The sequence below is a fragment of the Helicoverpa armigera genome, chromosome 15, assembly GCF_030705265.1.
Source record: "Helicoverpa armigera isolate CAAS_96S chromosome 15, ASM3070526v1, whole genome shotgun sequence".
Taxonomy (NCBI): domain Eukaryota; kingdom Metazoa; phylum Arthropoda; class Insecta; order Lepidoptera; family Noctuidae; genus Helicoverpa; species Helicoverpa armigera.
The window spans coordinates 10089230-10116624 of NC_087134.1; the positions used below are offsets into that span (position 1 = coordinate 10089230).

A 27395-nucleotide genomic window follows, 5' to 3' on the forward strand; every position below is an offset into this window, starting at 1 on the left:
TAGAAATAAATCTCATTTAATTTCGAAAGAAAATCGCGTCGAAATTACTGATGTGTCTTCTTGTCACGCGTTGAATGCCTCCTCCGCATTTTCAGTGGTTTCACACATCCACCTACGATCTACGTTTATGTGAAATGAAGTTAGACTTTATAATGTATGTAAGACAAGGCATTTATTTAAATAATAATAGGTATATGTATCTAAATGTTGTGTCGTCCTACGCAATTAATATTGTAAAACAAAACATATCATGTAACAAATGAAATCCCATTTGCATTATGAATTTCACTTTTTTCTGAAATTATGCATCATTTTACTATAACGATAACCGAACCATTTTGAGTTGTCTAATCGCCGATTTGACCGATGGGCGGCAAGTATACAGCTGGTTATGGTTTGGTTGTCGTTATACTTAGTTAAATTGTGACTTTAGACTTTAACGGTAAGAAGTACTTAGGTAATATTCGGCTCCCCTGAAGACAATTGTAGTCTTCTTCTAAGTCCTGAAATCCTCGGAAGAACATAGTCTTCAAAATGTTATAGGTATATGTTTAGAAACTCATTAAGGTTGTGGAGTAAATTAACTACCACCTTATTAAGAAATGTACATACTTTAAAAAAGTACCGCGTTTCATAATATAGTAGAAGATGTATAACTTAAACATTTATATGAACACTTTGACGAGATCTTCTCTACCTTTACCAGCATTTCCCATATCCACATGACACATATGAATAAAGGTGTTGTACACACTCGGTAGACACTTCGCTAATGTTTCGTGAAAGCATTCTCGAATTGTTTCCCCCACTCCGAATGAGTGTTTGATTTCGTTGTTGTGTCTTTTTTTCTGTGTTTAAGTGTATGTACGTTTTAGGAAACATATTGTAGGAGTTTGATCTTGTTTGTTTTGGTAATATCTAGAGAAGCGGTCTAAACAGTAATAGGTAGCAAGCGGTACCATTTTTTTGCCACCGTAGTACACATATAGTAAGTAAGAGAAATTACTCCATTAGATTAGTTTGTTTCTGCTTTACCCCTAATTAAGACCTGCCCTTAAAATACAAACTCAAAAACTCTTCGGTGGTTCACATTGTTTTGAAATCTTTTCAGAAAGAAATAAAGAGCTAAAAACAAAATCGAATCTAGGTTAGTACCTACATAAAAGGTATCTCATAATTATTCGATATTTAAATACGAATGAACCCAAAACCCCAAATAAACGTATTGATACATAAGAATAATTAACATGCTTTTGCGAATTCCGCAACTTAATAAAGCTGAGGTATGTTTCCAAGAATATTGTGTTGTAATAAACAAATTTATTAGACCTCACATCGTCAGATCAACAGATATATAAACAGATCGGTTATTGAAATCCACCGTTGGACGTTTATGATGTGAATAACTTTTGGACTTAGCTACGTGATGAAGAACAAAATTGAATGCATTAAATAAGAAGTTTTTAGGACTTAGACGAGATGGTGGAGTAGAGGATTACTACAAACTACAAAACAGGCTACAAAGACTTTATAAACGCCCACAAATAGCCAACAACAATTATCTTCACCCACAAAACACTGGCTATTATCAAGCTCATACAATAGTCATAAACAAGCAATGCGAGTGGTCTCCCCGGGTTTGCGTCGTCGATCATCCGTGCACGCCTCGGGCACGCGGCTTGCCCGGCCACTACTTCGGCCTACTACGTACGTACGTACTCTGCAGTAGAGGACGAACTTGGGAACCAAATGTTAATAGCGAAAAACCGTGTATTTATTTATTACTAGCTGATCCCGCGCACTTCATATCTTTCAAACCTTCCCTGGACCTCTACAAGCATTATAAAACCAAAATCAGCTCAATCGGCCCTGCCGTTCTCGAGTTTTAATCAGACTAACGAACAACAATTCATTTTTATTTATATAGATCATGTAGATTACGTGTTAACTTAAGAAAATAGGGGCTAGTAGAGACTTACATCGCTACCTATTTAATAGTAACCTCCCTGATTATAAATGCGGAAATAACTCTTTCTGTCACGCTCCCACGTCAAAACTGCTGAACCGATTTACATGGTTGCGGATAATCCTGAGTCTGAGAAAGGTTTGCGCTTAATTTTACTCAGTTGCGGCAAGTGGTCCTCCTGGAACGTGGTTGAAACAGCTCAACTACCTGTTTCCTATACGAGCAGCCTCAAGAACTTATCATCAAAAGACCAGGGCATCAATAAAATACTACAATACCATTCCACGTGGACATAGGTAAAAGTAAAGGAATCAATAAAGTATTCGCTGACAAAACTAGGTACCAACCAAGTTCGGTCCCCGATTTTATGGAAAATCCGCCATTTGCCGCTCAAACGGGTTCGCTCTAGGAAATTGTTTCGCATTTTCGTTTCCGTGTGCAAGGTGCATATTGCAACCGATTGTAAATGCTCGCTCGGCTATATGACTCGAGTAGCTGGAAAATCGAATAGCTGACCTCCAACGGCTATGGATTATGGGCTGTTCCGAGTTTTATTGAAATATATTGAGTTGTTCATTGGTGTGTTTAGAATTGGGTAAGGTGTACCTACAGTTTACAGTTCTTCAGAATATTGCTAGGTACTTGGATATTTTGGACTAGATTTCTTCCACATTTCATGTAAATAAGTAAAAAAATAGCCCATAGTCTCCCTCAATACACGGGCTATCTAACACTGAGAGTTTTTTCGAAATAGCTCAGTAGTAAGGAGTATATCTTAGCATGTTTCTTCTGGTTGCCCTCAACACCTAAAACCAACTTTTAGTTTACCTTCAGCTCATTTCAAAAAACACCATCAAGTAAACTTAACAGCAAATAAAAATGCAATCCAAAAACCCAAACAAAGAGAATCCCAAAAAAAACAGCATCAAACAAACAAACACAAAAACACAGTAAATCGGTTAATTAAATTAAACATACGAGTGAGAATTAACGATGTGCAATTAAAGGCGGGAGTTCAGGTAACTGTATTACTTGCGACCATGGAGGCCTGGTTCAATGAGGTCGCAGTTGATAGGGGCGTACTTACATGGTTCTTTTTGGTGCTGTTTGGTAGAATTGTTACGTAATATATTGCTGCTCCCTGGGCTGTATCAGGGTGCTATTTTTTACAAATGATACTTTTAGAAGTTGATTGCAGAAGTATCGGTGGTGTGCATATCGGCCCATTGTTTTTATGTCCAGTTCCATGGGTGCATCATTATAAGTTTTTGAACGAACAGTTAAAGTACGTTGTTTTCTTTGAGTATTATAGCTGCATAAATAAAATGAAGAAAAACGAAGAAATTCCGCAAATAAATGATTCAATTAAAGTGAACAAGGTACCGTTTCCTTCGTTCAAATTGTACCCATTTAAAATCTGTGTCTCAATTAAAACCGATTTCATTACCAACATCAAACGATCAACCTACACAATTAAAAAAACAACAAAAGACAAAAGAATTCCGCGAAAATAAATTAAGCATCGCAAACACGCGCGAACTCAATCGCTAAAATGTTGCCACAATTAAAAATTCAGTCGGAATTCCCCACCTGGCAACACTCCAAGCGTTGAATGCTGGCCACCCAGTCGTCGGCGCCGAAATAAAAATTAATTATTATTGTCCAGTTTTCACTTGGCTTTATTTTACAACACTAGCCGTTGTTACGAGTCTGCTCGCTCTTTTGTTTAATTCATTTGCATTTCATTTGTTTATCAATGTAATGTGATAGCACTGCATTGAATGTAGGTACAGTTAAGGCTGTATACTGATGTAATTTCCTTTAAATTAAAATCCTCTGTTGGTGCACGTTGTCTCTTGAAATATTCACATAAATAGGTAGAGAATAAGCTAGTAGTTTATATTGGTAGTTACAGGTTAGCTCAAAAGGTCGGAGGGTAGGGGACAAGGAGGTAAGACGGGGTAGCGGGTAAGACGGGGTACCCAGCGAAATTCACAGTTCAAATGGACCAATCACGTTCGTTCATTCATCGTTCGACGCGTCGCCATGACACTTGTCAGTTGACCGGCGTTTCGCGGTTCACAAGTACGCAGTGTCGAAAAAAAAACAAAAAAAGTGTTTTACTGCTAATTGTATATCATATTTTGTATACGGGAACAACTTGTGACCCTCGTATTCCCCTTAAACTTAAGGGGAAAATTTACAAGAGTATGGTCAGGCCTGCTGTCTTGTATGGATCAGAGTGCTGGCCCACAAAAGCGACGAATGAAAGACAATTGCATGCAGCAGAGATGAGAATGTTAAGAGGTATGTGTGGAGTTACGCGAATGGATAGAGTGAGGAATGAGTATATAAGAGGAAGTTTGAAAGTAGCGCCGGTATCAGAAAAACTGCGTGGAAACCGGCTGTCGTGGTATGGGCATGTGATGCGGAGGAATGAGAGTCATGTTGTGAGAAAGGTAATGAGTATGAACGTGGACGGATATAGTGGAAGAGGAAGACCAAAGAAACGATGGATGGATTGTGTGAAAGTAGATATGGTAAGAAAGAATGTTACTTGTGAGATGACGGCAGATAGAAGTGTATGGAAGAAGAAAACATGCTGCGCCGACCCCAAATAAAATTGGGATAAGGGCAGGAGGATGATGATGATGTATATCATATTTTGTTTAGGTTTGACACGTGACTGTTGTTTGTTAAATAACGTTAGCTGGTGAGGTGTTGCTGTGATTGACGCTTAAACTAACCTATAATAAGGTAAGCATTGTGTTTTCTTAAGATTGTCAGCTGTTTATTTTAGAGCCCCCGCAGACCACAGACTTTTTATCGGCCGATAGTTTAGTCGGGTTGGCCTGCTAGTGCGCACACCGAGCCAACTAAACAGTTTAGTCGGTGATGAGTGCGCAAACTATCCAACAGTCTGCCGACTATTTGCTAGTTTCTAACTAACTAGTAAAAAGAGTGGTCGCACCGCACAATGAAAATTAGTAAAACATTGCATAGAAATGTTATTATTGCTCTCTTACACCGGAGAAGGAAAATTAAAAAGCTCATTCCAATCAGGAACAACAGCTTCACAAACTTCCTCCCACAGTTTTTTCTTCACATTTACGTCAGAGTACTCTTTTATGTTTTTCTTATAAAGTGCAGGGCGTTTTTCGACTTCCTCGATCAAAGTTACGATCGAAGATTCCGAAATAAGTGACTGAGAATTGGGCGACGCCATTTTACAAAACACGCGCGACCGACCATTCGCTGTCAAAGCTCGGAGCGAACTGAACTATCGGCTCGTCATGTGTGCGCGTGTGGTAGGGAGCCAATACTGATTATACGGTCGGCCGATAGTTTGCCGACAGTTTAGTTTGAATGGAATCGGGAAGCCCATCAAACTTTTTTATTGGCCGATACCAAATCGTCATAGTGTGCGCACTTGCTTACATCTGCGTACTGATTAAGAGCCCGATCAAACTATCGGCCGATAAAAAGTCTGTGGTCTGCGGGGGCTCTTATTCGTTATTTTTTTTACAAAATAGCTCTGCAGGCAAGATGGGGCAACGGGGTACCCCATCTTGCCCCCAATGAGAATAATTTTATTTTTGTTTGTTTTCCGTAAAAAATAGTATGTTTTTTGTTAGCTTATTATAGTTTACCTTTTTAGAATGGTTCGTGACTACAAACGCACGACTGACAGAGGGTCGTGGTCCGAAGAGTCCATGCGAGAAGCTGTTCAAGCGGTTTTGGATGGAAAAATGGGATATTATAAAGCAGCGAAACAATTTAATGTGCCACAGACGACACTGGAGAGAAAAGTTAAGGCTGCTCGACCACTATTAAATGAGACATCTAAAGAAAACTTACCCTTATCCATACCAATTAAAGTACCATTGGGTCCTAGGCAGCCTGTTTTTTCTTTATCTGAAGAGAAGGAGCTTTGTGCCTATTTACTAGAAATGGAAGAGAGGTTATATGGACTTACGGTTAAAGATGTAAAGACATTAGTATACCAGTTAGCAATTAAAAATAATAAGCCTAATCCATTCAACGATGAGAAAAAAGAAGCTGGTAGAGAGTGGATAAATGGCTTCCTAAAACGACACCCAGAGCTTTCGATTAGAAAGCCTGAAAATACTTCTGCTGCCAGAGCATCTGGTTTTAACAAAGTTGCAGTCGAAAAATTCTTCAATTTCCTCGGCAACGTATACGATGAGCACCAACTAACTCCTGACCGTATATATAACTGTGATGAGACGGGGGTTTCTGTTGTCCCAAAGACAAATTCAAAGATAATCGCTAAAAGAGGACGGAAACAAGTTGGGGCCATAGTTTCAGCAGAACGAGGACAGACGGTAACGGTCGAAATATGCTTCAGTGCAGCTGGAAATTACATGCCACCTATGCTTATATTTCCTAGAAAAAGGAATAATCCAGAGCTGATGGTAAATTCACAAGCTGGTGCTTGGGGCACATGTAGTGATTCGGGCTGGATTACTTCCGAGCTGTTCCTTCAATGGTTTAAGAGATTTGTGATTTTCAGTGGAGCATCTAAAGAGAGACCCGTGCTTCTTTTGCTGGATGGGCACAGCACCCATACTCAGAATATCGACCTGATCAATGAAGCTAGAGCTCATGGTGTTATAATCTTGTGTTTTCCTCCACACACGACACACCGTTTACAAGTAGCAGATGTTGCGTTCATGCGACCATTGAGCGTTTATTATGAACAAGCCGTTACAGCCTGGCTGCGCTCTAACCCTGGACTAGTCGTTACAATCCGCCAAGTCGCTGAAATATTTGGAAATGCTTTTGTTCAAGCAGCCACTATGTCTACCGCAGTAAATGGATTTCGTAAATGTGGGATTTGGCCCTATAATCCAAACGTATTTTCCGAAACCGATTTTGCCCCTTCTTTGACAACCGAGATCCAATTAAATGAAAGTCAAATTTCCACAAACCGAGAAGTATTTCAAGATACAAGCAATATCACTAGCGTCCAAACTTCAGACACCGTAGCTGTACAAACAGCTGATAATTCTGCGACTTTTAGCAGAGACGTAATTGATGATTCTTTGCCAGGGTGTTCCCACTGGAGTCCCAGGATAGTTTATCAGGAATCGGCACCGCATCAAACTAAAGACCAACCGAATACATCACAAGCAGAACAAAATCAATCCAACGAGCAGACGCAGTCACTAGAACTAGCTGAAAACCCTGTTTGTCAGGAACCAGAGACATCACAACCAGCTAAAGTGCCCAGATGCGGTAAAAGCGACAGTAGCTTTGTTTTGAGTTCTCCAAAAGAACTCTTTCCACTTCCGCTTACTAAAAAATCCTTTCGTGTTGCTAAAAAGCGTGGGAAAACAGCAATTATCACGTCGTCTCCCTACAAACAAGAATTAGAAGTCATCGCCCAGAAAAAAAAAGAGGCTGAACAGAAAAAAATAGAGAAAATAGAAGCAAAAAAGAGAAAAGATGAATTAAAAAAACAGAAGAAAACTACTACAAAAGCTCAAAATAAAAAATCTAAGAAGAATAACCGATCAGCGAAAACAGCAAAACAGCGAAGAGTCTCATCATCTGAAGATGAAAGTGAAGAAGAGGGGGACACGCCGTGTATGTATTGTGAGGAAGTATATTCCGTTTCCATTGAAGGGTGGATATCATGCTCACTATGTGGAAGGTGGGCTCATATTAGCTGCGCAGGAATAGATGATGATGATGACGAAGCCATCCATATCTGCGAGTTCTGCCAAGTCAAATAATCATCTTTCTCTGTGAAGAATTCTCATTACCCCATCTTACCTCAGGGGGGTACCCCATCTTACCAGCACCATGGGGCAAGACGGGGCAAAATACCTTTTTTTTATTTTTATTTTTTTCTCTTAAATGTGTTGCCAAAAGTTCCTAATGACACCAAATATTAGAATAATAATAATTTTTTGTTAATTAAAAAATAAATATGATTGTTTCAATATGTATTTTTTTATATTATTGACCTTTAAAGCTTAAGTACCCCATCTTGCCACCCTCTCCGTATCTCTCAAAGCCCATAGGTATTCTCCTAACTTCAGTAGAAATCTAGCGTTGAATGTCTTACCGTAAGAAAACATAAGCTTATGTAATTTAATTTATTGACCTTTGATAATTAAAACTTGAAAGAAATATCAATATGACTAGGTATCATTTTCTCCTGTTTAGAAATTGAGCTGGATATGTTAAGAAGGCCTTTAACTTTAACTAGGCGAAAAAAACTGCAAAAATATCCAATTAGCAATACTAACTCGAAACAAACATACGAAAATAACAATTTCTAATAAAGAAAATAAAAGCGATCTACCGCGGGAGTTAATTCCCTTTAACTGCAAATCCGCGGCGGCCATTTTGAAAAGCCAATAATGCCCAAATATAATGGCGCGTGTCCATGATCGTTGAAACTTTTTAATCGAGTTTTAAATGTGAATCTCGGTTATTGCTAACGAGGATTTTGAGTGCCTAACCTTTTTCGTTATTTAAACGACTTTTATGACAACTACCATCGCATATTTTTTCTCTGTAGGTCCATCTAGATGCATCTAGAAATGATGGTGACACTTTAATATCTATTCAGAAAAACATTTAGGTACAACAGAGGTGTCCCTTAGCTCGCAATGCAAATAAGAAATTATTTTATTTATTTATATGAAAAACACAGCTAATTTAATCTTTACAGATACTTAGCCTTACCAACAAAAATATACTAATAATTGTTATATTATAATTATAATTTCTGGGCATTAAGTCAAACTCAGTCAAATCGATCTCAGCAGCGTGCACTTGGAAAGGCTTAAATGTCCAGCAGTGGACTGCGATAGGCTGATGATGATGATGATGAAGTGAAACTCTACGATAAACAAAACCCTAATTAAAAAGAGGGGGAAAAGATATTTTTGAATTTTATAGGGTGACTAAAAATTAAAAAGAATTATTTGTGTTAGCGCCATCTACGAGAAGGTTGCGGAACTGTTTCAATCCAGCTACAATGGACCGCTAGAAGCTTACGCTGATTTTAATAACTAAGGTGGAAGATAGATGGCGCATTATTAAAACTACAACATCATTAGCATTACGCTTGCTACCCTCGAGGCTAAGCAGGAAAAATATTATAAGTAGCTGGTATTGGTCTGGCCTAAATATTTTTTGTTGTTGTTTTTAAAGTATTATGAAATAATAATTACAAACCTTGAAAAAAAGACCAACTAAACTAATCAAAGAAATTGCGTAAATTATAAAGCAACTATCAATCAAATGGACCTGAATCATTACAAAACGATACTTAGACTTTATAAGGACAAGGATTGAAAGTGTAAGTGAGAGTAGTAGATCTAATATTAGTGAAATCACATTAACAAGCGCGTCACGAAGTCAATAATAATATTTGCATACTATTGCAAACAGTCTAATATTGCATACTCTGTCTAGTTAAACAATATTGCAGTAAGCACATACTTGAGTACATCAAATTAGTACCTAGATATAACATATAAGAAAATAAATCTATGTATCTACAAGAAATATTAATATCCTAAATTACAGCTGCTGTAATTTCTTAAATCTTTAGTTCACGATTTACATAGCAACTAGGTACCTATGTATGTACTGAAGAGATTTTCATGCAGTTTTCACACACAAATGGATAACGTAGGTACCTAGTTCATAAAATAATACCTTTGTTTGCAATATTTTTATACATTTTCTTAACTGAGTCACTGTCTCTTGAAGTATCCATGGATCAAATATAGGTAATAGGGTCCTTTATGACAGTAGCATAGGGCAATTTTTTACCCCTAAAAACAATCACTAAATTGTGAGAACAAAAATAACTCTGTCCATACCCACTTCATCCATACATCGGTACATACTGATTAAACTTAGTGACGAGAGTACCTAACGATAGTCACTACGTAGAACTTGCAATAAAGGACAAAAAAATCGACCATACCCAACCACAAATAGCCAGCATCTTACATACCAATCTTGTACGTAACTCGTCTATTGATAGTCAAATTATCTGAAATGTAAACAGGGGCCCGATTCTCCTAAGTTAATAATGTCAAAATCGAATAGAAATCGAATCGCAATATGATCGCAATAGCCGTTTTAACCATATCGGGCATTCTGCTACTAATATAAGACCAATCGTATTCCAACGACATTCGATGTGTTTGCTATTAGTCTGCTAATTTGGTGATTTTGGTCTATACGGTACTTTGCTCTACAATCATATTGCAATCGTAAATCATTTGCAGAAAAAATGATTCATTATTGAATGCCACATACGCTTCAATAGTAATCGACTCGGGATTGGATCGCAGTCGAATGTGAATCGTACGTTGCTTAAGTAAAATTAAGAGAATCGGGCCCGCTACACATTCCGTCGGTTGAATACTGCCGGTGACTAGCCGCTAAACAATCGGACGCTTACAATTCATTGTGCCGGTCGACGATCGACCTATTAACCTAGCCAGGGGTGCGGCACTATTTGGAGATTATGTTAAACTTATAAAAAATTAAATTTGAAGTCAATTAATGTTTTTTGCATAGAAAGAACGGTTAGTGGTTTCACCCGCTTCCCGTGGGAACTGTATATCTACTTCGAATAAAAAGTAGCCAATAACTTATGTGGGTAACTTTTTAAGTAGTTTCTGAGATTAGCTCGTTCAAGCCCTTTATCTCATTTTGGTGCATTTTTTGGTGTAATAGTAATTAGAAACACTATTTAATTTACAACTTCTAATTTAGGAAAATGACAGCCAAATGAAATACATTTTTTTTAAGATTCAATCAAATTAATACTACTCCCAAGGATACCAATGACTATTATCTGCTACAAATACCTACATTCATACACATTCAACTGAAAAATATGTAAAAAGTACATTCCATATTCTCAAGCACCAGAGAATATGTACTGCAGATATTTTCACTTTTTACCAATCAATTGAAAAACGCAAAAATGTTGTACGCTTCTCTCTTTTTCGCGATGCGCGCCGACCTTTCGCGCATGCGTGTAGCGTCTAGTCTGTTGCGCGCGCGCGTCTCGACGGACGTATCGCGGGAAAACAAGATGGCGCCGATCGAGATAAACTAATTACTGTTGTTTATCAATAAAACAGCTTTAAATAAATTATCTCTAGGTTAAAAATAAACTTAATCGGAATTCCCGAAATTGTTGCTAAGTGTTCTATTATATGTGAAAATTAGATCAGTGTGGGTACATTGAAATTAATTCAGCTATTAATTAAGCATGGGACTTAATTGAAGAACGAAGAAAGCATGATGGTGATGACTAAGAGTTTATTATTTGCTTCTTTGCAAACAATCTAAGACTACTTCTAACACTGAAAAACGGTCAACAAAAGATCGGAACTCGCCCAAACAATAACAAAAGACTATTAACAATGAAATTGCTATCATATTAATGTACCAGAACTATAGTGTTGTGATATCGAGGATTTTAAACTATGAAAATGTTGTGGTTTTGCCTGCTACTGGGCATGGTGACCGCCCAGAATATTACTACTAAGAAAATCGGAAATATTATAGGGTAAGTTACAAATCATACATTTTAGCATGCTGTGTCATAATCCCATTTTTTTGTAAAACAACATTTCTGAAGGGTAGTTCGGAAATTTTGTTTATAAAGTTCATTTTCCTATTGAAGTTCGTATAGATCTACGATGAGTCTTAACCCAATCTAGTTAAAGATTAGATCATACTTACCCCGACGGATATTAATTGATGCACTTGCCTCTCAAAATGAAAAGCTATTATATGTCCTAAACTTAAACCACTTTCTATCCTTAAAGATAGGTGGCCTAGCTAACACGAATTAGCTGCTACTTACACAGCACTGGCGGCAGTAGGAACCGGCATTTTGTAGTCATAGCATAGTTTCTCGACATAAACACTTCGCCATGCCACCGACACTTAAGTAGTGTAGTAGCCTTAAGGTTATCATAGCTGTCAATGACTGACGGTGAATGAAAACGACAATGGAAGTCTAAATCACCAATCCGGTTTGAGAAAGCGTGGTGATAACGCTCATTTCTTCTCTTCATCAGAAGAAAGCCTGTTATTTGAACATCTTTGGCAGTCGTTGTGGGTTGTCTGAAGCCAGTAAATCTGACAACCAGTCTTACCTAGGGGTATGGGGTTGCTCGGGTAATTGTTTTAAGGAGGTCTTATAGGCAGTCGCTCCTTGTAAAACACTGGTTCTCTGCTGCATCCAGGTAGTCGGGAAGTCGACCCACAACATATTTGGGAAATGATGATGAGAAGAAAGCCTGTGCCCAGGCCCTGTGGGACAGTAAAAAGACTGATGGTGATGAATGATATTCGAACGTAGAAGATTTGATTCCAATTGGACCTAAGCTTTGCAACATTCTCAAATCAAAGGCATGAGTAACATTGTTACAATTAAACCGCTTTTCTTCAAGATCGCATGCGTAATACATATTACTTTGGATTTATTATTGTTCAATTAAAATACAACTGCATCAATGACAGTTGATAGGTTATCCGCACGTACATTCTGCCTTATAGAGACGACAACTAGAAGATATGCGTATTTTGTTTTGTTAGTACTGGCTTTGTTTTATGAGAACTCGATAGGTTCGGCAACAGTAACGCAAAGTTCTTTGGACCGATCTTATCTACCTATCCAATACATTATTATTTAAAAGAAACGTCTGATAGAGAGAATTGGAAGAAAAGTACATATTGCGTCCATTCCAAATGACTTGGTAACGTGGCAAGAAGAAGAAGACTTTATTAACGGTTATTGGCCTTCATTCAAGTTTAATGAATTTCAAAGTCAAAGTCGAATTATTAAGTCCAATTTAACCACTTGGTCCGCGCTTTTCAATCAAGGAGGGATTGATCACAATTAGTTGATGTAGCAAAGTCGATGTCCCCGAATGCTACTCAGTAGCAGTCGGTTACAATTAGCATGCTGTCAGGCTTGTTAGGTCATTAAACTTACGACTCACTCCATAAAAGCAAGTAAATGTAACTAATATGTATTTCCGAAACGCAAAAAAGAACCATGTCTTTGAGTAAAATTGCACTTAATTCTAACGTTAACTGTAGCAGAACGTCTACCAACAAGGTGGACAGATGACCTTATAAAGGTCGCCGGAAGAGGCTGGATGCAGGTCGCCTCCAACAGGTATCTGTGGAGATCCAAGGGGGAGGCATATGTTCAGCAGTGGAAGTCCTATGGCTGAGATGGTGATGAAAACAGTACCCTCAGACCTCATTACTTCTTCTAAAGAAGACTAAACTTCTGCCTGCTCCGAAAAATAAAGCCAATCCACACGATATTCTCTAATCGCTTACAAGAAACGATCATTTCGCTTACGAACATTAATTTCTTTACATACTAACTTCAAAAAGTTACCATTCGTAAACAAAACGGATTGTTACTTGCTGAGTTTCTTGTTTACAAACAGGACAACTTGTGTTCCTACAGGAACAGAGTAAAAATCTCATCCACATAACCAACACTAAATTCAAATAAATTCAAACCCCCGCAGACTAAATTAACTTAGGTATGGCTATTTTAATCTACATCAGTCAAAGCACTAAAGTCTACATCCAGCCCTAAGCAGCTTGTTTTAATAACAACCACATGCACTTCTTAGAACCAGTTAATGAGTGCATTCATACTGCAGTTAGGGGTACACACTGCAAACTTTTAGTCGGCCGATAGTTTGTTTGGCTTCCCGGGTAACTGGGTTGAGGAGGTCAGATAGGCAATCGCTTCTTGTAAAGCACCGGTACTCAGCTGAATCCGGTTAGACTGGAAGCCGACCCCAACAGTTGGGAAAAGGCTCGGAGGATGATGATGATGATGATGAGTTTGTTTGGTTTCATAAATCAGTATGAAGATGAATGGTAGTACGCACATAACAAAGATCAGGTATTTAGCCGGTATCAGACTGATTGAAAACTTTGATTGGAATCAAGATTTACTTTTTTGGCAACTATCGGGTCAACTGTCGGCCAACTGTTTAGTCTCCAGTGTGCAGATGCTCTTAGTTGAAACCCGAACCATTATAACGGCTTCTTATAAAGAGGTAAGCAGTTGGAAGTACTAAGTATATTTAATTAATCAGACGGTCATCGCGATAAAGCTACATAAGTGTGTTTTTAAACTAAGTTGTGTTAAAAAGTTGATCTTTATTCCGCTTTTACAGTGAGCCGATTTGAAAATATGAGTTGTCTATGCAAGTTAGGTATTAAGTTTATTTGCTATAAATACTTCTTTTAATTTTTTTTTGGAAACTGTTAAACTACTAGACTGTATAAAGCACTAATCACCACCATGGTGAATACCTTCAATCTAATTACGAAAACGTAAACGTTACAAGCCGTCTAACTTTCGCAAGTAATTATAAGGATGCATTTCCACCACACCACCATTTTCTTTTAATTACAAAGAGGAGCTTGTGGCTCGTTCCACAAGTCAATCGCTCAAAGGTAAAACAATACTTGACGTGATCGGTGGATCCTGGATGGGTGATCTATGGGTCCTGGATGGACTTCTACGCCTTAATGAGTTCCCCCGCGTTTTGGAAGGCACGTCTTCAAAAATCATTCGGTAGCCAGAAGCCAGGAATCAGACCACCAGTCTTACCAAGGAGTATCGGGCTACCCCGGATTGATATGAATGCTGTTGAGTACCAGTGTAGTAGTAATACATACTACATAACATAATGGATAGTGATATCCATTTAAACTGGAAGCAGACCCCGACAAAGATGATTTATTTAAATTGAAATGATCACACAAACATCAAAGGAAAAATGAAAATCGTTAACATACAATAACATGCTACTATTAACCCATCACAGTACATATTTATTGTTAGAAATTCAAGGTCGATTGGGCCTTCATTTTTATGTCCGCCATTACAAGGAAACGGCTATTCAATTGATCTCATCATTTTTTTGTTCTATGGTATAATTATTGTACCCTGTATGTTATTGAGACGTGGCTGCCATCAAATATGATGGGCTTTATAAAAACTTAATGGAATGTGATAAGATGTTATGGGAATCAATTTAGATTTTGAATAATGTATGTGTTTGTTTACTTATAGCCAATTCCAATATTGCAGATATGTACATATCTGCTCTGTTGATCTTCTTAATTAGAGATAGTATTTTGATATTAGGTCTGTACAGGTAATTTCAAATTCCTGGCTCTAGTAATCAAAACAATAGATACGTAGAATATTGTGAACAACAGTTACAACACAGTCCATTGCAAAAGTTATGGAAATCGTCATTGATGTATCTTGTAATGCAAAGATATTTTGTTCTTCTTTGGTTTAGAATTTGTCTACAGTTAGAATTGTCTGTCAAGAACCTTTAAGACGTTTGTTACCTCATCTCGCACGAAAAAAATGACGAAAATCCTGATCTCAATTTCTCAAATTATTGAGCACCAATCTTTGACTAAACGATGAAAGATTTGAAGTTTAAACTCAACGCGTGAATGCTTATTTTATCCTCACCTATCAAATACTTATCTTTAAGAGAGAACAATTAAACAATAAGGAAAGATGCTAAAATACTACAAAAGACTGATCCTGTTCTAGGCCTAGTTCCTTATTTTTGGTCTAAATCTACACTACACAAAGCCTGATGCAATTCTTTTCTCCACCAGCAACCCCTGCACGGACAAGAACCACCTTTTCCTAGCGCCAGGGGTGCTGACAGCAGGCAGTATGAACCGCGCCTGTGTCTCCAGGTTCTATACCGACGGACCAGCTCATCTGATGCTCTCACTCCTCACTGAGGATCGGCAGACGATATTCGCTTCTAGAGAACTGGGTGCAGGTATGTTGAAGGTTTTGATGTTGATGGGATGTTTTTTTTTTTTTTGATAGGTGGGAATTCATATGATTCAAACCTAGCCTAGGCGTATTTCTTTTGTACTTTGTGTAATGTAAAAGAGAACATATCCGTTTAAAGTTGAATTTAAATAAAAATTAACACAATACAACATTCAAAATATAATTACAAAATTCAATCGTTATCATTTATCAGTACTTACTGGTAGAAGAGAATTAAAGGTATTTTTTTTGCAGGTGATGGCGGGTGTCTGGACATCAATGCACCTCTGCTGCCGAACTCCAAAGCCGATTTACTCGTCACTGTCCGGTAAGAATACTAAGGATAATATATTTTTATTTTTAATACTTTCTCTTCATTTATGGCACTCTTGCTATTTGTCGGAAACAACTACCGTATCTGGATAAAATATAGCCTTTGTCAGGGGGATAGCGCAGCTTCCCAACTGTGATTATGCGCAATGAATTTTCCGCTATCAAAAAGTCTGGCTAGAAACAGGTATAGGTACTCATCTGCCTAGCCTCTTTCCAACTATGTTGGCGTCGGTTTCCAGTCTCGATCATTCCGCGCGGCTTGACTTTGCTACGAGCTCTTCTTATGTCGAAGTATAACGAAGTATATATAAGTATACTATTTAACTATAATTTGCTTTTTCACCAGGTATCCAGAAGCCCAGTGCGTATGGGAGCGCCGGGTGCCGCTGCGTATATCGAGCGGGCGCGTGGTGGTGCTGTCCACTGAGCGCGCGCGCTACAAGCCGGGGGAACTCGTGCGCATGCGCGTGCTCGCGCTCAGGCAGGACCTGGCGCCTTCGCATGGCGTGGTGAGTACTCACACCCAGGTGTAGAAGCCAGAGCTGGGACCCGCTGCGGCGTGCTGAGTTTCTTATAAGAAGTTCTTAGATAGCCACCAACATGGACGATTCGCCAACTGAACGTGTCTTGGACAAAGTGACGGAAAACCTGAGTGTTGTTGGAGCCGCTCTCAGAGGGTGCTTTTAATTTAATACTTGACAAAGAAGGTTCCCGCCAGACTTTTTGTATTCTGCAGAGAAACCAATCAGAGAATTTTAAGTATCAGCTGGAGCCGGAGGTGTGGATAAGAAAGGTATGTATTAGCCACTTGAGCATTTGCTCAATGACGAATGCTCGTGTGACGAATTTGGTTGCAAACAGCCATTGAGCTTTGCGAAAACTGTAGCTATACTTAACATGGTGTTTTTAAAAAGATTAATCTTCGCGATAACCTTTGGGTAAACAACAATGTAAAATACTAACGAATTTTCCTTCTTTTAGTCACACGTTTTTACATAAAAATTGCTCCACCAACTATACAGACCCACTTATTTTAATAAACTATGAAGTAAAGAAGACGAGCAAGACCAGGAACGTATAGAATTGCAAAGCAACAGAACTAACAAATAATACAAGGGAAATTGCACTCCAAAACTATGAATATAAGGATGAGTTTCAATCCCCGTAGTTCCATGGAACCCGTTCTCACAATGATGATCGCATTCAGGGCCGACCGTCAGCAAGGTCTCTTTGGCCTTACATCTGCATAATGTATTGTTAAACCAATTTTAACGGTCCATTTCTATAAAGTTTGGACAATGTCACATCCTCTTGCTTTTTTTTTATTTCCTATGTGCGTTGTTTGAAGTGACATAATGTAGGAAATAGTGTGGATACGGACATGAACAAGAGATTAACAGAGGTGTGACTGACTATGCAGTTTAGGCTGGATCTAAGTCATTTTTAGATTCCATTTTAGATATAAAGCAAAGTGAATTAAGAGGTCCAGAGAGAGAATGATCTCAATATCTCTAGGTATAGATTAAACTAGATATTATAAGTTGTCACAAAAACTCCATAACCTACCCAGAAATGGTTTCTGCGCAGCGACTCACGCAATGTCTCATGATGACAAAAAGATTAGCGAGAACCAAGCCCTTTCTATTTTCATTTCCAAGAAGTGTAGTCACCATTTCACCGTCCCTAGTGCACTCGTCTCTAACAGTCTATCTATATCTCAACTAGAAACAGGTTCTGAATACATAAACACTAGCAGTTTATTCTGACTCCTAGGTTCCAAGCCGCTTACTAAAATGAGAATTTATGAGAAACACTACAGATATGAACTTATGAATAATTGATATTGGAATACGTAGTTTAAATAAGTAATCTAGATATGAAAATGTAGGTGTCCCAATGTCTAATACCTCAATGAATATGCTACTTAAGTACAGAAAGACAGTTCTTTTCAAACAAGTTTGTCACTCTGAAGTTAGCTTTTGACGCCTCGTGCATGGATAGCCATGTTTGGTTCCTTTATTTTAACTATCCCTACCTAGCTAGCCAACTTCACAGCTGCAAAGTAATTCAAAAACATGGATTATGAAATACAATTCATTTATCTTTTTCTCGAGCATAAAGGTTTAATTAATAAAAAACTGAAACGTACAACTTTTTCTTTCAATTTTAGATAAATAAAGTCAAAACCACAGGCTACCAGTAAATTATTATTATTACAACTTATTCCATTATCAGTGAAAACATTATTACCATAGAAAGTTGATGGCCAAGCACTTACTGCGTTAACAACGAGAAGTGAAAATTACATTAAAAGTATAAATTATATAGTATTCTTTATGGGCTGAGGAGAAATCCTGCATTTCTATATATAGGGAGAACAAACAAGTTCCAAGTAAGTGTGTTAGTGGTATTTACGTACATCGCTAATATGGATTTGTGTTAAAAGGGAGGTTTCTTGTGAATCTCCTTATAGAAATGCTTGAGGTATTTTTTTCCTTTTCGTTACCTTAAGAGGTGTAGTAGGTACTTCCAAAATTGGAAAATCTCTACACAGTATATCCGCCTCAACTATATTTTCTCAAAATCTAGGTACTTTCTGCTGAGCTGTTCTATGCCTCAGATTGTCATAGTTATCCTGCAACAATCATCCTTAGCATTTTCCCAACTAAGTCTTCCAGTCAAACCGGTTGCATCTGCCTCTACTCCGACAACCTGTCTTACCAAGGAGCGTCGCGTATTCCAGATAACAGGATTGAGGAGGTCACTCCATGTGGCGCACTGGTACTCAACTCAGCATCGGTTAGATCCGAAGCCAACTCCAACATAGTTGGGAAAAGGCTTGGCATATGATTATGATTTTATATGACAAACTGGAATAACCATGTCATGAATGAGGGGCATTCATCTATCACTCAAATACTACCACAAACTTAAAAGAAAGCAAAGACTGACACGTTAATTAAAATATTCGTTCAAAAACGTAATTATAAGGCACACTTGGAGTGTGGGGTCGTGCAAACAAGTTTGGAAAGTATGTCAGTGGAACAACTGTTGTGATATATTTGCTGAGAGCGCAGAATTTTTGCCCACCCAATGTTTGTTCTGTTTAAAATGACATGTCGGATGTGTGCAGTTTTTTGTGTAAAGTTTTAAAGAGATAACTGTATTTTTTAAGTAGGTATTTTTTATGTTTGGTCAGGTTGAACGATAATGGGGTGCTAGGCCAGGCATTCAAAACGTTACTACATTTCTCATGCATAGTGATGGATATAATACTGACCAATTGGCCATGGGGAAAGTCTTTACTAGAAAAAGGGTGCCCGAAGATTGAATTGTTGTATCAAATAAACCAATGATAAATGAATCTATTTGAATAGGTTTGAAATAGCTACGACTGTTTTAATAACTTCCTGATTTACGTAAGGCAGGTCTGTGACACCTACTTAAGTTCATGTTCCTACTAGTTATCGTTTGTAGTTTTACTTAACTCTGTTTGCGAAATTTTATTCAGGGTGTTGAAAATCCAAACCTTAGCAGTCCCATTTATCTTAGCAACTAATGTTATTTGGAAATAATTAAAGCTCAGAACTAGATATAAACTATTTCTATGCTAATTGTCGAACTAGAGAGTTGTCTTATTTATTAGTGTCAGGTTTCAGTAGAACTTGTACCTATTAAACTTAACTGCAATTTGGCAATCGTGTTTAAATTGTAACATCCAAGGAACGGGCGGCAAAAAGGTTTATGAAAGTTTGACACTGATAAAAAGTTGAAAAGGCCCAGTATATTTATGATATGTCGATCTTTTCTTTTGAAATACTATAAAAAAACAACAATCTAACGTGTTCATTATCTGCGTAGCCTTTTTCTAATTATGTTGGTATCGGCTTCAAGTCTAACCGGATGCAGCTGGGTACCTACCAGTATTTTACATGGAGGGACTGCCTATCAAACCCAGTTACTTGAGTCGCCAAAATATCAAACATAGTATCAAGTCCTAATTATAATCTACGTAGAGATACACATAGTTAACTACCCATTCATAAATACGAACAATGCTCTTTTGCATTCTTGTTGGTGATTGTATTAGATTCACAGTTGATACCGGTCAACAATCTCTTGGATCAATGGACCATCTAAAGAGTTTGTTTACTTTTATTTACAAACTCTTTGGTAGATACTAGACTGTAGTCTGTTAGAAGATAGAATATATTTAGTTGCCAAATAAACTGTTGCACTATGGTATTGCAGCTGCATCCGGCTAGACTGGAATGTAGCCTTACTGTAAAACAAAAAGCTTACCAAATGTTTTGATACTCAAACCTTCGTCACTAACTTTTGCCTAAAAAAAGTTGAGACAAAAGGATATATGTATCAAGTACTGGTGAAATTAGGGGTAAATGTGGCTATGTCGAAAAGGTCAGTAATAAGCAAGTGTATTGGCAAGAGTTATAATTGTGCATCTTTGAATTTAGGCATCTACTGTGATCCATAATAAATATTGTTTGAACCAGGCTTCGATCCATTGAAGCGATTTGAAAATTCTTTTACTGCTGAAAGCTAGTGTAGCACTATCTTCGCGTAATATAAGATATATTTCCGCAAACCTACCGTAACGATATCATGATCAGCAGCAACCAAACTCGATCCTCCTTCCATTATATCAACTTCCGACCTACTCCGGAACAATAGCAGTCACCAATCATTCATTCAGGCCAAACTGTAAAATCATCGATATAAAAAAATGAACAAAACGACACTACACATTGTGTCTGATCGACTACCTATCGTTTTACAGTTACAAATCGAGATGAGACTGGTTGACACAATAACATAGATATCAATGGCTATAGTGATATTGATCCTCATTTATTTATTTTTGTGTACGCAAAAACGATCATATTGATTGATTGGGTGAAGCCCGCTAGTTTGAGCAGGTCAGTTATTTAGATGAAGTACTATTTTGTGGGCAAATGAAATTCTAACCACCTACTTGCTTTAGGAGCGTGCTTTAAAATGTGCCGACTTTACGACATACATATGCCTAAAACCTACCACAAAAGTAGTAGGTTAGGCAGTAAGAGATCTTTCTTCTATCGTTAAATGGGCGTAGTTTACATATACACATTCCAAGAAGGGTTATGTTTTCTTATTACATCGAATGTTATTAGATTAAGATTTTAAGGCATAAGTATACGACTCATTGATACGAGATGATAGTAATGATATAAGTCATCAAGTTATAGGAAGCAGAAGATCGCTCTCAAAAGCCAAAACAACCAAAAACCGATGCAACAGGAACACACACATATAAGCAGTAGCCATCACAAAGCGTGCCTAAACATGTAGGTACTAGGTATACACAGATTTGCATAACAACTGCACAACAATGCGATACATTTGGGCTTGTTATACACTCTATACACTCTATAGAGAATAACACAAAGACGCAGGTGCAGCTATGATTTCTTTGCGTGCGTTTACAGGACTGAATTTTATTGTAAAATTGCACCTGCTTTGTGATGAGAAACGATCTGTAAGAATAACATTAGCCTATTGTAAAGGTTACACCTTTCATTGTTATTTTCTCTGTAACAATTAAAAGTGCAACCTCTCGTCATAACTGTGAACACTGCTGAAACACTCCCACCAGATTTTTAAATCCTCATCTAAATCGGTGGTTCCCCCATCAACAATGTAATAATTCGTGTCCAAATCGAGAATTGAAACCAGGACTCACTTAGCATTGTATACCAAAAATATCCCTTACAAAGTCTCGCAAAAGTACACACTTTTAAAAAGCTTAATTTGTAAATGTAAACCTTTAAAAACAAACATTGAAAGAAAGTTATAATATCCCAAAGACCACCCACGGACTTCAAAAAAACACGTTTTAACAAACTGGCTTAACCACTTTCTTCTTCAATTAGGCATGCGAAATCTTTAACATTGTCTCTTAACTGTTTTTTCAATATTGATTTAAGTTTATTGTCGTTAAGTCGTGGTGGCCTAGTGGGTAAAGAACCAACTTCTCCAGTATTAGTGTGTGATCGATTCCAGGTCATCCAAGTACTATTGCAACTTTTCTAAGTTTGGGTGTACTTTCTAAGTATATCTTGGACACTAATGACTGTGTTTCGGAGGGCACGATTTAAACTGTAGGTCGCGGCTGTCATTGAACATCCCTGCCAGTCGTTACGGCTGGTCAGAAGCCAGTAAGTCTGACAACCAGTCTCACCTAGGGGTATTGGGTTGCCCGGGAAACTGGGTTGTTGAGGTCAGGCAATCGCTCTTTGTAAAACAGTAGTACGTAGCTGCATCCGTTAAGACTGGAAGCTGGTCCTAACATACTTGGGAAAAGGCTAGGCAGAAGATGATTTAAGTTTATAATAAAGCTTATCAGGGTCACTGGGTTAAGGATTAACAGTTAAATGGTTAAACTTCGTTTTATTGATTTAAATGCGTGAAGTCGTGATCATCTTGTTAAAAGTCCATTCGTTGGTCAAGGTTGATTGAACATGTATTTTATGGTTTGTTTTGATGTTTGTTCGTGCTTTTATCTTATATGTAGGTATGTGGTGAGGTGTGTTATCTTAGCACTTATAAATCACTAAACAATGGCCTCGGAGATCTAGTGGGTGTAAGTACATTATCTATGGAGTTGTGAGTTTAGAAGAATTAAAAGCAATACATTTTGAAGATTTATTTTCTACGATTGATTCCTATGGAAAATATTGTAATCTAATTTGTGGGTGAATCATACGCACACGTGTTCCAGATATCACTAGCAAACTGTCTTTATAAACAGATGTATGGTCACTCATCCAGAAACTGACAAAGGCAAGAGTAACATAAACATTTGACATTGTGATTGTCAATAGCTACATACTTTTATTTTTATTTATTTGGATTTGGATTTCCAACAGAATATACACAGATCACTTAAATTACATAAATATAAAATACAAAGGAACTGATTGCCATGTTCCCCCAATTACAGGAAGCCACAGCACTTACTCAATAACTAGTTACAACAAAAAAGTTTGTCAATCACATAATTTGTAAATCATAAAAAAAAATACTTTACTTTTGACTGAATTTTCTTGGCACTACACCTACCTAATACCAATATTTCCTCTTCCAGATAGAAGAGATATGGCTGGAAGGTCCTCGCGGCGCGTGGGAAGGGTCGCGCGTGACGCAGTGGCAGCGCGTGCGCACTCGGCTCGGGCTCGCTCAGCTGCAGTACCAGCTGGATGACCTCGTGCCTTCGGGGAAGTGGACTCTGAGGGCTAGGCTTGGAGATGGCTCTCAGGTATGATATAAGAGTAGAAGGTTTTGGTAATTTTGTTGCAAGATATGTCCAAAACCGGGATCAATTGAAAGATTGATGCATTATGTTTCAATATAGATTCATTTGCCGATATCATATTATTTTTGCAGCTGGTTAAAAAATTCCTCCTCATTGCTATCGACTACAGGCTGGCAAATTTTGCTTATCCTTTTTCTTTATCCAGGGTTATAGCTACCCTCTTGATCACAAACAGCTTCAACCAGCCGCCTTGTTATGTACTTGTTTTTTATTTCCAGGGTTCATCAGTATTTTGGGTTGGTAACTACGAGCTGCCTCCCTTCCAGCTGAGTGTCCGACATGCACCTAAAGTGTTGCGAACCAGTGAGCGACTCGTGTGGACTGTTTGTGTCAGGTAAATATTCTTGTCTTTATAAAGTCACGTCTGTTTGCCACCGAACTCATCATCAACATTCCTGACGATTGAACTGACTGAAAACGTGCTTGTTGAATCTGGCAATTATTTAGGATCGCTTCTCAGAATTTTAATATGTGAACAAAATTGAATTGTGAGGTTTTTTTTTCTGGCCAATCACACCAATTAAGGTCTAAAGAAGTATGACTGTTAGAACTGCATAGTACCATAACACAGTATTATTTAATTCTAATTAACGATATGAACAGATACCCCTGGTCGGAAGCAGTAGAAGGCATGCTGGTCATCCGCCTCCGCGGCGCGGGCGGCGGCAGCGGCGGCATACGTACTGCCGTGCAGCTGCGAGCTCCTAAGGCCTGTCACAGACATGCGGCAGCTGCCAAACGTGTGGGCTTGGATGGCACCGATCCTCCTGATGTTGTGGTTGCTGACTTCTCTTTTCAGGTAAGGTTTAGGGTTATATTGTGGATCAAGGATATTGCTACATACGTAGGTGATATTTGGCTTTCCCTGTGGAGGAAAGATGGTGAAACCTCTGATGGTCTAAAGGTCCAAAGTTTTTAATTTGGATAGAATTTAAGAATATGTTCTGCTGCAACAAGATGCCAAGTGATTTTTTTGCAAAGATTTAATAATAGCCTTCTATTTACCGTCAAAATGTGTGCAACTACATACATAATGATGTCATTATGTATTACAATTGTATATAATTTAATTTCGGTGGAAAACCCCAGTAACAAGTTTTTTCAAACTGAAATTTTACATTGAAGGCCTTGGCAAAAGTTTTTGCGGCCTCTACCAGTCATTAGCAGTTTAAAATTCAAATAATGTAGTAAAACTTGAAATATATTGTTATCAGGAGGAAGGCACCAGGATTTGGCAGAATACAACAGTGGTGTCACAAGTGGTGGACAAGGCTATAACTTTGGAGTTCCTCACGAAACATCGAGCGGTCATAGCTCCTGGGTTGCCGTACAAATTGAAGGTAGGTTACATTGATGTCATTCCTAAATCATGGTATGTAGGTAGTAGCATAAGCAATTTCAGCAATAGAAATGTCCAAAAGCGTTATGAGTTATGACCTATAAATTAGTGTCATAGCTTGAAAAGACTGAGAAGACAAAGAAGAAAATATGCTGCGCCGACACTAAGTACAATTGGGATAAGGCTAGGAGGATGACGATGAGCTCGATAAGTGGCTTTTAGCTTAGGAAGTCTTTGGAGCATCTCTTCTTATAAATGAATACTTACATCATTTTTTAAATATATGGAGTACCTGAAGGCAATAAAAATCCCAAAATATTCCAAATCTGCTGCTGATAATTAAAAGTTAAATACCTACGCTCAAATGAATCATCAGTAACAATAGGAATGATTCAGGTTCTTGAGAATCATTTGAGGCACATTTATTAACAGAGGGTCATTAAAAATAATGCTTTTTTGTTTTTCATACAACAAGTTCATCACTCTTTTTATTGCCATTCCTTATCTTTGTATGTAGCTACAAAGTGAATTAGGTACACGATGTGGGATTCTGTATTTATATGAAAACCATCTGAGTAGGTATTAATGAAGTTATATGACGTTTTCTCTCTAAGGCATCGCTTAGAGAGAAAACCTAGTTTCCTAGTAACCTATTTCAGGTGGTACATTTAAAGGTGTGTGTTGTGCTCTGTAATATTTTCTACCTAGAAATACAATAAAACTTATTTCAGCAAGAATACTCTAAGACCTAAGACGACGATAAGTAAATAAAAACTGCTATATCTAAGTATTTTGTCGCAGGTTAAAGCCACTCGGTGGGACGACAAACCAGCTCCAAACGAGATGGTCCGAGTATGTCGCTACCCCACACATCTGGGTGATACGACACAAACCAAGGATGGCAACACTATGTGTGCTGAGGGCGCCACTGATGCTAGTGGTGTTGCCAGGCTGCTGTTCGCTGCAGGGGATGATGCGGCGCCTTTGTATAAGTTTGAGGTTGGTATTTAAGAAGTTTCAATGGAATTAGCAAGAGTAGCAATACATAATTACGAAGACAATTTTGAAAAATGTATGATAGGCATAGGAGAACATCAGAGGAATTTTAACTTTTTACTTTGCCTATTGTGAAGTAAAATACCTATATACTTAAGAATCCCATCAAAATTCGTTTAAACGAGGCACTACATTATGTTTGTAAAATCGAGTATATTTGTTTCTCTGCAAACTGTTACATACTTCATTGTAAGGTTTTTTCCTGTGGAAATTTTTATCTAGAGTATCTTAGAGTTTTCTCTTTTAATCTTTATTAACGCCTAAGTTAAATGTTAACCTCATTTTAAACTTCTCCACAGGCCCAACTATCAAACGACACTACAATATCAGCAGTCCCCCTCACTCTACCAGTTCGTCACTCGTCATCAGTGCACGCGGCGCTCGGACCTCTGAAGGCGGAGTCCCGGCAAGCGAGGACTTTTGTACCTCTGTATCTGCATACTAACAGTACTTCAAAGCCGTATACTGTGCATTTTGTGGTAAGTTGCTTCGAATAATAGGCTACTTTATGTCAAGTCCTAAAACTTGGTACATACATATGTTTTGCTTTAGAATGTACTGGCTACATGAATAAAAAGTTTGGTGAAGCTTTTGATCTGTCTACTGCAAAGGTTTTGGTATTTTCAAACCACCAGTAATCCATATCTTAATCATAAGCTAACGTTCACTTCAGGTTTACTGAGATTCTAAGCCCTGTTGTATCAGGGTTTCTTTAATAAGCTAGGGGCTGGTCCAGTTTTCCGTTCTAGGATATGTTCTCTGATTTTGTACCAAATAAAACTTCTTCTCTTTTAGGTGATAACCCGAGGAGGCATAATATATCGCTGGGGAGCTACCACGCAATGTCCCACCTCCACCTCAACAGACCAGGTTCACACCGCGCCACGGAACTCCAAGTGCAACAATCTACGAGTCGTCATGGCACAACGGCAACCCCCAACCAAAAGGACTGTCAGACAGGTCACAAATAACACCGAAAGTGGCAAAACTTCGAATTCTTCTGGACAGCATGATGTTCTCATGGCACAAAGAGTTACTTCAAACGTGTCTGTTGATGTATCTGATGCTCTTTTGGAGAGGCATCTCTTGAGGGTCATGCTGCCCATTAAGGTCTCCCATCAGATGTGTCCGGATAGTCATCTGATTGCGTACTTTTATCATGAAGGGGAGTTGGTTAGTGCGAGCAAGCATTTCGAGATGGAAGAGTGTTTTGGTAATAAGGTATGTGTTTTTGAATATTAATGTATGTATAGCTATCATCACTTTATTCATCTTAAGGTTTTGGACTAGACCATACAACTCTTGTTTTCTAAAATACCATTCAAGCTAACTTTAACAACGATGCTGCTTTCTTAACTTCGAACTTGATGTTAATCTAAGTGTTTAACCCTTTCGTAGCCATTTTACTGTTAAATGCGAATGAGAAAACTACAGTTTTATGATGGAATATCTA

General features: G+C 38.0%; 1 protein-coding gene across 1 annotated transcript in view; it reads left to right on the top strand.

Moving 5' to 3' along the window:
- The first annotated feature begins 11017 nt into the window (after positions 1–11017).
- The window catches only part of LOC110379964 (pregnancy zone protein), a 34337-nt gene continuing 17959 nt past the window's right edge, over positions 11018–27395 (top strand). The window contains exons 1-11 of the mRNA XM_064038139.1: positions 11018–11546; positions 15674–15846; positions 16098–16170; positions 16522–16684; positions 23320–23490; positions 23766–23881; positions 24151–24346; positions 24762–24887; positions 25688–25885; positions 26242–26421; positions 26738–27163. Of these exons, the coding sequence (XP_063894209.1) occupies positions 11464–11546; positions 15674–15846; positions 16098–16170; positions 16522–16684; positions 23320–23490; positions 23766–23881; positions 24151–24346; positions 24762–24887; positions 25688–25885; positions 26242–26421; positions 26738–27163 (1905 nt within the window). The 5' untranslated portion in view covers positions 11018–11463. The remainder of the gene's footprint in view (positions 11547–15673; positions 15847–16097; positions 16171–16521; positions 16685–23319; positions 23491–23765; positions 23882–24150; positions 24347–24761; positions 24888–25687; positions 25886–26241; positions 26422–26737; positions 27164–27395) is intronic.